Here is a 12,067-nt window from a genome sequence, read left to right on the forward strand (position 1 = left end):
CAGTTAAGTGATCAGGAAAAAAGTAAATGTTCTCACCTTCTTGGTGGAAAATCAACTCCGCTTCTTTCTTCCATGGAAAGTTATGGTCACTTAGAGCAGTAGACTTAGTCCTCCTAGCCTAGGTGACTCAAGGGAAGTCACATTTCTTTCCATAGCTCTGGGGTGGAGAATATTGCTCTCTGGGAATAATTAGTAGAGAAATTAATGCTTTTGCCTTAAAAAAAGGTCTACCATGAAGGCATCCTCCAAAAGATTCTGTTTACTGGAGAATTGTTATTTAAGGACGTATGCATGTCTATCTGGATTCCTAGGTGAATGTGTTTTAATTTGTCCACATAAGGAAAATCATAGTAAACAAGCGCCATTTTCTTTCTTTTTTTTTTTTGTTAAGATTTTATTTATTTATTTGAGAGAGAGAGAATGAGAGAGAGCACATGAGAGGGGGGAGGGTCCAAGGGAGAAGCAGACTCCCTGCCGAGCAGGGAGCCCGATGCAGGACTCGATCCCGGGACTCCAGGATCATGACCTGAGCCGAAGGCAGTCGCTTAACCAACTGAGCCACCCAGGCGCCCTAAGCGCCATTTTCTTAAATGAAACATTTTCGTGATTTACCCGTTAGAATTACAAATAAATCTTATGCCTATAAGTTTAAATATAGCCTAGCTCCTGTAAGTTATAAGCAGTTTGGACAACTTAATGTTCTCCTAACTCTATTTAAATCCAAGGAATAGTTACCAGAGTTATATCTTTCCCATCAATCTTGAGAGCTCAGTTGTTTTTGGAAACCTTGAGAAATATTTCTCAGATTAAAAAGTGCATTGTTTTTTGTTTGTTTGTTTTACTTATTTCTAAAAGGAATGCATTGATTACGTGTAAACCTTTCCAGGTAAAGTATTCTTCCAAGTGGAATGTTGAACACATTCTGAAGAAATTGCTCTCTCCTAGGAAAGTCTTCCTTAGGCCCCTCTTAAAACACTATTTTTCCTTAAATTAATTGTATGGTTATTCCAAAAATGCTTATCCGCTTTTCCATCAAGGAAAAAATAAACCTTAGCAACTCTGTTAAAGTGAAATATGGACCCTTGCCAGTCTGAAGTATAAGCAAGGAAGGAGGGACACTTTAGTGTTCAGAGATGAAGGTCACTGAGGGAAGCTACAGGTTAATGGTCACAAATAGGGATTCAATAGTCCACAGTCTTCTTGTCCCACATTGGCAATATCATGAAGTCAGCTTCTTAAATCTCGTATCATAGCCTTGATTTGTTCTTTTAGGACATTCGAAATCAAAGAATACATCGAAAGCTTCGAAAAGCTGAATTGGCCAAACTTTGGCAGACCCTGAAGGCACTCAATGAGAAGGCGGCATTTTATGAAGAGCAGATTAATTATTATGACACCTACATAAAGACTTGTTTAGACAACTTAAAAAGAAGGTAAGTTAAATTCCTATGTCCGTTTGTGGTGTCCTGGTGTATAGGGGTGTCCGTTCTTCTACAATCCTGGACAGTGGGGCTTGGAAGCAAACTGCTTGCTTTATTTTATAACCAAACACTAGAATCTCAATCTTGTGATTTGCTGCTGTGATCTAAGAAGTCAGAAGTGCATTTAGGAACTTTTGAATTGCCCATCAGCATTGGAATTCGAGTAGCTCAATTTGTTGTATTTTAAGCAAGTAGCTTTAACACCTGGGGAAGCACTCTCCTTTTTCCTTTTGTCTGTTTTAGTCAAAGGTGTCTCTGAACACTATGATAAAAATTAAACTACTCTTGTTTTATGAATGTTTACAGTAAATGATATTAATGTTAGATAACTCCAGGTGTTTGCTAACAGCGAATACAGCCTAATGATTTAAAATTGCTTAGTGGGGCCCCTGGGTGGCTCAGTCAGTTAAGCATCTGACTTGATTTCGGCTCAGGTCATGATCTCAGGGTTGTGAGGTAGAGCCCACATTGGGCTCTGCGCTCAGCACGGAGTCTGCTGGAGATTCTCTTTCTCCTCTGCCCTTCCTCCACTAACCACCCCCCTCACTCGTGCTCTCTCGCTCTCTCTCAAATAAATTTTAAAAACCTTTAAAATTGCTTATGGGTTTACAAAAATATTATTGACATAAAAGACAAAATTTGGCAGTTGCCTATTATCCGTTAGCATACATATTACAGATTTTTTTATACACAATGTAGCCACTTTTAATGAGTATTCTTTGCTCATAATTGTTCTTACTCCTAGACTAAGATTGATACTAATCGAATTTTAATTACCCATTTAAATATGTAATGCAATATTTTCATGTAATCCATGTAATCAAATTGACAGTAGGAAATGATGCTGTACAGAAAAATCAACTGCATTAATCATAGAAGATTTGATGAAGGGAGATAAGCAAATTTAAACCACATCTATTTGGGCCCCACTAGCTCTGAATTTTAATTCGTTTGCTTGCAGCCTGTAAATTACTTTTACTCTGTTCCTGGGAAGAAGAAGTTGATCAAGCTAATAATACCCAGAAGAAATAGGGTTTTTAGAGGGGGTTTTTTATATATTTATTGCAACTACTTGAAGGCATTTTACAAGCTCTGCAGTTGGGTGAGCTGGATTTGCATTCTAATTTCCTCTTAGATTGTGTGATCTGTGACCCAGCCCAGTGAATGTCTCTGGAACTTCAATTTTCTCATCTTTAAGGTGGCAGGAGTACCAGCTTCACAAGCATTGTTATGAGAGCTAAATGAAACAATAAGAAAGGAATTTATTTATTTCAAAGCACTACGGAAATGTCAATTTTGCAAATGTGAGGCAATATTCATAAAGTACTCAGAACATTGCTGGCCACATAATATTTATTAAATAAACTAAAAAAGTCTTAATAATATCTTTACTTAAGAAGTATGCAGTTCAGGGCGCCTGGGTGGCTCAGTTGGTTAAGCGACTGCCTTCAGCTCAGGTCATGATCCCAGGGTCCTGGGATCGAGTCCCACATCGGGCTCCCTGCTCTGCAGGAAGCCTGCTTCTCCCTCTCCCACTCCCCCTGCTTGTGTTCCCTCTCTCGCTGTGTCTCTCTCTGTCAAATAAATAAATAAAATTTAAAAAAAAAAAAAAAAGAAGTATGCAGTTCAGATTAATGAACCAAAGCTGCTTGCAGAATGACTTAATATAGCTACGTATTTCGACATGCCTGAGAAAATAGAGGACAAGTTTTATGAAAAATGTTAGTCTGTAATTCAAACTTCAGTCACTTTGAAAATAGCTTTCTCTTATATTTCAGTAGTGAGGTTTTATGGTCTAGGGAAAATTGTCACCTACTATCGCAAAATCTCGGAAAAATCTCCCCTTAACTGTTGCAAAATAAAAAGTTTCGTATTCAGGGCAGTGGGGCCCAGTGTGAGCAGTGGTGGGCACCCTGACAGGGTTATTGCACCACCAGAAACCTCTGACTTTGCCATCATGACAACAGACAGTTTATTCTTCTTTTGTCAGAAATTCTCGAAGATCAATTAAACTAGATGGAAAAGGAGAACCCAAAGGGGCGAAAAGATCCAAGCCGGTGAGGTACACGGCAGCAAAGCTGCATGAGAAAGGTGTCCTCCTGGGGATAGACGACCTTCAAACAAACCAGTGAGTGTGACCCAGAATCTACACAGAGCACAAGCACCCTCTAATCACTCCCATAAAATCCGACTCCCTTCTCTTAGGTTTCCTGTGGCCTTAGAAGAGAGCTTCATTTGGTCTCTAGTCTTCCCATCAGACCCCAAACATCTGGTGCTGTGGGTTGTAGGAAGTGCCGAGCGGGTCACTGTGTTTCCCATGGCTGGCCCAGTGTGTTTGGATTTGCCCGCCTCCCCTTTCCCACCAAAAGGACTGAGTCATATCAGTGAGAATGAAAAGCTGCCTTTTGGTCTTGAATGAGAAGAGTTATTTACAAGTGCAAAATAGTACCTTTCTCATTTCAAAGCCACAGATTGTGTGCCAACACCCGGGTCAGAGCCATCTGCGGTGTGCTGTTGGTGTGTGTATTTGACCTAGAGGGGAAAATGGAAACCCTCCGCTGCAGCCACGTACCACGTGCCAGTGGGTTCTCTGTGTTAAAGGGACCGTGAGCCTTGTGTCCCATCACTGTTGGGGGGAGCCAGACTACCCATGTGCCCTCCTCTCCAACTCCTGCCTTCTCTCCAGAACTGGGCTCTATTCCACTTATCCCAGCAAACCTTCCCTTGACTCCACCCACTCAGAGAACATGCTTCCTCATCTTTATAGTTTCTATAAAAGAAATCATCCATAATATTCAACTGGGTGGCTCAGTCGGTTGAGCGTCTGTCTGACTCTTGATCTCGGCTCAGGTCTTGATCTCAGGGTCGTGAGTTCAAGCCACACGTTGGGCTCCACATTGGGCGTGGAGCCTACTTTAAAATGAAATAAAGTAAAGTAAAGTAGAATAAAATAAAATTCAACCGACCTCTCAGCGGTACAAGTCAATATTTAATCCTCACATTCTGTGAACCTCCTATTTCCAACTATATTTTATGATCTTTAAGAACAAGGATGACATTTTAATAGCATTTCTTTTATAATAAAGGACCTACTTCAGTGCTCTCAGCTACAGTCCCAACAAGAACCATGAAACCTAGGTTAGTGAGCAGAGTGGGGAAGGGGTATGATAGGAGGTTTGGGGGATTAGGATTTTCCCAGTGGACCTTGCACTAAGCCTGCTAACTAAGGATTCCATTAACTGGTGTCAGCTTTACACATAAATTTGCAGTTCCACATGTGTGAGTGTCCCTTTCTTCACTAGGTTTAAAAATGTTACATTTGATATCGTATCTACTGAAGATGTGGGCATCTTTGATGTCAGATCCAAATTCCTTGGTGTCGAGATGGAAAAGGTACAGCTCAATATTCAGGTAAGCTGGGATTTCTGCAAAGTGGGGGTGAGTTTTATAATGTGGGGCATTTGTGCCTCCCCTGGCTTCCACCCTTCATAACAGTGAGGTTCACCAGAAGACCCCTGCAAGCCTTGTTTGCCAATATTAGCTTTTTAAGCATTGATGGTTTTTTAAAAAGCTCTAATTTTTCAAAATATTAGAACTTAAAATGCTTTTAGATGGCAAACCATAGTGGTCAGTATTTCTAAGGCATGTTTCCATTTTAAAGCTTAGAGGGTAAACATAAAAGTATTGAGAGCTATATGAAGGCTGGCAAGTTTTCTTTTATTAGGAACTTGGATTTCTTTCTAAGACTACATATGCCCAGGATTGGAACTTTCCTGACCTCATTTCTCCTTCTTTCTCCTTCTTAGAATCATTTTTACATTAGTGTATTAAGTCAATTAAATGCTTAGGGGGCACCTGGGTAGCTCATCTGTTGAGCATCCAACTCTTGGTTTTGGCTCAGGTCCTAGTCTTGTGGTCAGTCATGGGATAGAGCTCTGCACACTGAGTTTGCTTCAGATTCTCTCTCCCTCCTGCTTGTGTGCTCTCACTCTCTCAAATAAATGGATAAATAAAATCTTTTTAAAAATTCTCTCCCCCTCCGCCCACTCACACATGCATGCTCTCTCACTCTCTCCTTCTCTTTCTCTTTCTCTCTCTCTAAAATAAATATATCTGGGGCGCCTGGGTGGCTCAGTCGTTAGGCGTCTGCCTTCGGCTCAGGTCATGATCCCAGGGTCCTGGGATCGAGTCCCACATCGGGCTTCCTGCTCGGCGGGAAGCCTGCTTCTCCCTCTCCCACTCCCCCCGCTTGTGTTCCTGCTGTCGCTGTGTCTCTCTCTGTCAAATAAATAAATAAAATCTTTAAAAAAAAATAAATAAATAAAAAAATAAAATAAAATAAATATATCTTTTTAAAAATATCTGTTAAATGCTTAGGATGATAAGAATGAAAGACACTGTGCAAAATAGTTATCTATAAGTAGAAAAATGGTGTCTGCAGTCTGAATTATTGCCTTTTACTCATAAGAACCACATTTAAGCTAAATATACTTGAACAGAAACTGAGACATCCAATTTCTGTGTCCAAAAAACCACCACAACAACAGAAAATGAAGGGAGTGTGCAACCAAATGTTTACTCCCAACCTCTTCTTAATCCTTAGTGTACGATCGGCTAAAAGAAGTATCTGGGGGGCCCCTGAGTGGCTCAGTCATTGGGCATCTGCCTTCAGCTCAGGTCATGATCCCAGAGTCCTGGGATCGAGCCCCGCATCTGTCTCTCTGCTCAGCAGGGGAATCTGCTTCTCCCTCTCCTCCCCACTTGCGCTCTCTCTCGCTGTCTCTGTCTCCGTCTCTCAAAAAAAAAAAAAAAAAAGAACAAGTATTTGAGTTTTTCTTTTTCACATAAGAGATTTTAAATGGAAATAACACCTAATTACCTGGGTCCCGAATTACTTGTAAAATGGTTCCCAGGTACTCTGTGTGTATCTACACAAACCATCTTGATGAGCCCCTGCAAGTGACAAGTTCTAGCCTCACCGCCCGCGGAGCCAGTGGCCGAGAGCCCTGAAATGACTTCCCCCTCCTAGGAGCAGATGCCAATCCCTTCTTTTCTGTCTAGCATTCCTTGTAGCTTAAAAGGAAAAATTAGAAGTGAATATGATAAGGCCATTGAGATAATGGAGTAAATTAGAGTCTAGAGAGAAAATGAAAGATAATGTGTAATTATGAAAAGTATATATAAGTAAACAGTATTGTTTTCTACCTTATTTTAAATGTCACTAAATGTATCCGTCTAACAACTTAACTGAAAAGTTTGAGTGACCCTATGTACCACTTAGATAAATATGGGAAGAGAAAACCATCTGCTCCAAAGTGGATTGTCTTGGTTAGTCATTCTTCTCTAGAAGCGGCAAAGACATATCATGTGTTTGTCAAGAAGGAAATGACCCAAGGCCAATCAACATCAACTGGACAGACGAATTCCAAGTGACCAGGAGACACCTGTTCAGACAGGCCTCAAGAATTCCATGGGACTTCCTTTGAACAGTGGAGCAGATACCAAGCTTCACATGCTCCTTTGTTAAGGATTCAGTATGCAGTAGGATTAGCTATTCACGCCGTTCATCTATACACGTAATTGATTGCGAAATGTTACTGCTTAGCTGCCCCAGATTTTGAAAGTCATTAACATATCACCAGGCTACCTACATAATTTGCAGGGCTTGATGCAAAATGAAAATGTACAGCCCCTTATTCAGAATTATTGAGAATTTCAAAATAGTAACAGGAGAGCATTAAACGAAGTGCAGGGCCCTACTGATCATGGGACCCTGCGCAGGTTAAATGCCCCAGTAGCCAGCCCTGCATCTAATAGCTAATAAAGTCAGACTTCTGTTTATACAGAAGGCCTTCAGACAATTACATTATCACATGAATTACCAAAGAGGACATGATGGCCAGGTCATTAGTGTGAGACAAGGCCTGGCAACAGGACAGAAATTTGTAAGAGAATTAAGGGAGATCGCTTCTAACATTATTTCTAGGTGGTCTTCTCCCACTCTTTCCTCAGTTCCTAAAGATTATATCTTAATTAAATCCTATATGTATTGGCAGTATACCTAACAAAAGGGTGCGACTTAAGTGAAGATGTTCTCCTGTCACAGATAATGGCCAATGTTCATCAAGGGCTACAAGGTTGACTCACTTCCTTTCCCAGATGAAGAACTGAGAGGTTCAGAGAGCTTGTTATACAAGAGGCAGCTGGAGTCCAAGTTCTTCATCACTCGGCTCCATTGCCCCTCTCACAGGATTCCAGTTAATCCTGACAAGGCATGGGTGGCTTACAAAGAGCTTGGGGACCTTGATCTCCTGTGCCCAACAGCACGCCTGTGAAGTAGGCAGTGTTCTCACAATTTACACACACACAAAATACAGAACTTCAGAGAGGTTGTGTGATGTTGCAAGGTCATAAGATAGCAAATGGTGGGGTTAAGTCTCAAATCTGATCTTCCATCCACAAGTTCGGTCATTTACTTTGCTCTCCACGTTGGGGGACCATCTGATTCCCCTGCAGACACCTGCAGGTGTCTCTTACTTAGAGCTGAGTACAGTTGGAGGTAATTGAAGAAGTGGAGAAGGAAGCTGGGAACAGCCAAAGTTCTCTCAAAGATGATTCCAACTTCTTAATGGAAGTTAAGCAAGTGGCCTTGCTTAATGTAGATACAAGACATTATCATTAAGAACCAAGAAGTTTCCAGAGCTAGAAACAAGAAAATGAGGTCTTGGGTATTAGTCTGTGGGAGTTCAAGAATGATATCTTCTATTTGGGAAAGACCTCCCTGTCCTGTGGTGTTAGGAAACATTGCTGCTTATCTCATGCATATGACTGGTGTGACACATTTACTAACTTTAGCAAGAGGTGATTTCCTTTGTTTATGTGGTGGCAGAATGATTGACTTGAGAATAAGGCCTTGTTCTCAATACAGGAACAGAAGTAATTTCAATCAGGAAGGATTTGCTTTATACAGGGGTCTCCAAATTTCTATCACACAACTTCAGTACATAACATGATCATTAATGCCCATTTGTACATACTTATTTATAAAGTATACATGCCCTTACTACTATACTCTATAAAATATATATACAAAATGTAAACGTTTAAAGAATGATAAAAAATAAGAATAAATAGGAGTTCTCATATTCTTTTTGCTTCCCAAGGAATTGCCTTTCTTGCTCCACTTTTTTTTTTTTTAAAGATTTTATTTATTTGACAGAGAGAGACACAGCGAGAGAGGGAACACAAGCAGGGGGAGTAGGAGAGGGAGAAGCAGGTTTCCCGCGGAGCGGGGAGCCTAATGCGGGGCTCGATCCCAGGACCCTGGGATCATGACCTGGGCCGAAGGCAGACGCTTAACGACTGAGCCACCCAGGTGCCCCTCTTGCTCCACTTTAGAAAACACCACTGTTCTAAAGGCTAGAACCCATCTTGCTTGAATATTTATATTTTGAATTTTTCAATTAAAAAGTATAATTACATATCTGATATTAATTTGATGATGGTTTTCTGTTATACAGTGCTTATCAATTCTAAAAATCTGTTTTCTTTCACTTAGGTAAGTGATTCTCAAAGTATGGCACTCAGACCAACCATGCCATCATCACATGGGAACTTGTTAAAATGCATATTCTTGGGCCTCACCCCAAAGCTACAAAGTCAGAACTTCTGGTGGATGGGGCCCAGCGATCTGTGCTGTAACTAGCTTGTGTTTTTAACGGGATGATTTTGATGCACGCTCCGTAGTTAGGTCAACTGAATCTTATTTTTGTTGACAGATTCTTCTAGAATGTTTTTTAAATGTGCAAAATGACAAATTTGAGATTTAATGATGATCTTCACAATTTCAGGATTTACTTCAGATGCAGTATGAAGGAGTAGCTGTAATGAAAATGTTTGATAAGGTTAAAGTGAATGTGAACCTTCTCATATACCTACTGAACAAGAAATTCTATGGAAAGTGAAGTGCCTACAGAAATTTCATGGAATCTGTATCATCTGGATTAAGAAATGAATCTGTTTAATATTTTTGTTGTTAAACATGATTGAAATCACTGCTTATAAATGTGTGATTTTTTAAAAACAAAACAAAACAAAAAAGACCAAAACTGTTCTGAAGAATGTACCCATGTGCCTTTTTGATAATTTAATACTATGGTAGAATAATCCAAAAAAATGAATTAATGTAAACACTTCCACATTATACTGTGGTATAGGGACTCTGATTTAAAACTTTGGACCTTCTGTGATTTGTTTTAAAGTAGGGAGAAAATAAGTTTAGTTGACTAGAGACAAATCTGTAAACCTATTTTCCTATGAAAAAAATTTTAAATGTCCCATTTGAATAATGTAATTCTTCATAGATTTTTTTTTTTTTGGTCTATGGAGAAATAGAAACCTAATTATTTGTAATGAATTATTTACACAGATATTTAGTTCTAAGCCCTACCTTCTGGGAGTTACCAATTTTAAAGAAGTTTTGTGCAATTCAATATGAAGTTTTTATAGGTAATTGAAAGTGATAATACAATAACACTTTCTGTATAAAAGTATATATTTTATGTGATTTATTCCTACTAAATGAAGTGCAGTACTGCCTCATGGTAAAGACTCTTGTTCCCAGAGCCTTTAAGTGACTAAGGAACACCACGGTAGCGATCCCCCCTAAGCCCCCACTGGCACCCCTCACAGTTTATTTGAATACTTAAATTGCGCCTCTCAACTTTTTGTAATGCGATAAAAATCAGTATCTAGATGGTTTTTAAATGTATTCTTTGAAAATTGTTTTATGTAAAATAAATGTTACTGAATTACACAAATTTGGCTTTTTAGTTGTCTTAATCTAAATCTGTTGAGTGGGTAGAAGGTTCTTGGTGGGGCTTATCAGGAAAAGAAACAACATGCCTGTAGCTGTACTTGGTAAGGTGCGGAGTAAACTGCTGTGACCAAGAAATCCAAAACCCTGTGGCTGGAACAAGAGAGAAGTTTGTTATTGTCCAAGTCAGCAGTTCAAAGGTAAGTGATCAGGCCCACAAGATTATCTAGGGCCCAGGCTGGCCATTTGGCTCTCTCCTTATCACTGATTCCCAGCCACAGAAGAGGGAAAGAAGTCCAGGGCATGCGTGTTGTTTTAAGTCACTCGTGTCACTTCTGCTTACATCCGATTGGACAAAACTTAGTCATGCTGCCACAGCTAGCTTCAATAGAGGCTGGGAAATAAGGTCCCCAGCTAAGCAAACAGGTACCCAATCAAAAGCTGGGGTAAGGGGTGCCTGGGTGGCTCAGTCCGTTAAGTGTCTGCATTCCGCTGAGGTCATGATCCCTCAGTCCTGTTTCTCCCTGTCCCTCTGCTGCTCCCCCACCCAGCTTGTCTGTCTGTCTGTCTCTCTCTCTCTGTCTCAAATAAAATCTTTAAAAAATAAAAAGCTGGGTAAGAGGGGGCTGCTATTACTGAAAGAGTGATTGCTGGAGACAGGTTAGCTATCTCAAGACATGACCATAGTAATCCAGACTCTCAGGCTGGAACCCCCTGACACTTGTATTCTGTTCATTGATTCAACACACTCTATTTTCCACAGGGATTTGCAAAACATTGAGAAAGTGTAACTTATGCACATTTGACACGAATGAACTTTAAGTGTGAGGCCAACAGAATTTGGAAAGTTCAAATTTTTAAAAGTAGAATCTGCCCTTTTAGTGACTGTTTCCAGTTGTACATATTTTTAACAAAGAGAAAATGCTCTTTGTCAAAACAATGTTCAAAATAGTGCTCACTATCTTAACAGTTCATGGATGTGTGGGGGGTGTTAATGCATTAATGTTAACGTTAACACAGACCTTCATACCTAAAAGGAATCAAATAAACATACGGTTGCTTAGGTGTCATCTTGTGAATAAACCACGTCCTCCCTGAAGCTACCTGACATGAGGAACAAGAGCCAGGGACAGTAGGAGGTGGGTTAAACTTCCTCCCTTGTGCTCCAGGAAAAACTGTTAATGGAAATGTGTCAGAGGAGCCAAAATTAAGGGGAAAATGTTGGGAGGCAAAAGCTAACCTTTCATAGTATCTCTGAAGGGAGTTTGTCTTATTGCAACACTGAGCGTCATGTTTGAATGTTGTCTGTATTAATATAGACCTTTGTACCCTGCCAGTACCCTCAAGGAATGGGGTGAATATTTTCCCTCCGTTGGCCCACAGTATAAGGCTGTTGTTGAAGATACTACCAATGGCTACTTGAGATCTTTGAAGCACATGAATGAATGAGTAACCCAGAGAAGGAGAACCGTGATGAAGAAGCGTGAACAGGAAGAAGCCAGTGGAGGTATGGATGTAGAGATGGTTGCCGCCAAGGCGCATGCCCCTCCCAGAAGGACTGAACCCCAAGCCAGGGACAGGTGTACCTTATAACCCTGAGCCACTAAAGACTCCTAACCATTGTAAGGGAGGAAAAATTTTCCCTCCCTCCTCCTGCGTTCGTGGCTGAGACGCCCTGTAATAAAAAATTATCAAGAGAAAAACAAATACAAGTTTAAAATGCATGCCTCATGTATACATGGGAAATACCCAGGAACACTGAGAAAAACTC

General features: G+C 40.3%; 1 protein-coding gene across 2 annotated transcripts in view; it reads left to right on the plus strand.

Moving 5' to 3' along the window:
• Window positions 1–10,294, plus strand: part of IQGAP2 (IQ motif containing GTPase activating protein 2) — a 293,302-nt gene extending 283,008 nt beyond the window's left edge. For both annotated transcript variants that reach the window (XM_044916696.1, XM_044916697.1), the window contains 4 exons: window positions 1,273–1,433; window positions 3,472–3,609; window positions 4,784–4,892; window positions 9,332–10,294. In XM_044916696.1, the coding sequence (XP_044772631.1) occupies window positions 1,273–1,433; window positions 3,472–3,609; window positions 4,784–4,892; window positions 9,332–9,445 (522 nt within the window). In that variant the 3' untranslated portion in view covers window positions 9,446–10,294. The remainder of the gene's footprint in view (window positions 1–1,272; window positions 1,434–3,471; window positions 3,610–4,783; window positions 4,893–9,331) is intronic.
• The last annotated feature ends 1,773 nt before the right edge of the window (window positions 10,295–12,067 follow it).

This window comes from Neomonachus schauinslandi, chromosome 7 (genome assembly GCF_002201575.2).
Source record: "Neomonachus schauinslandi chromosome 7, ASM220157v2, whole genome shotgun sequence".
In the NCBI taxonomy this organism is placed as follows: Eukaryota; Metazoa; Chordata; class Mammalia; order Carnivora; family Phocidae; genus Neomonachus; species Neomonachus schauinslandi.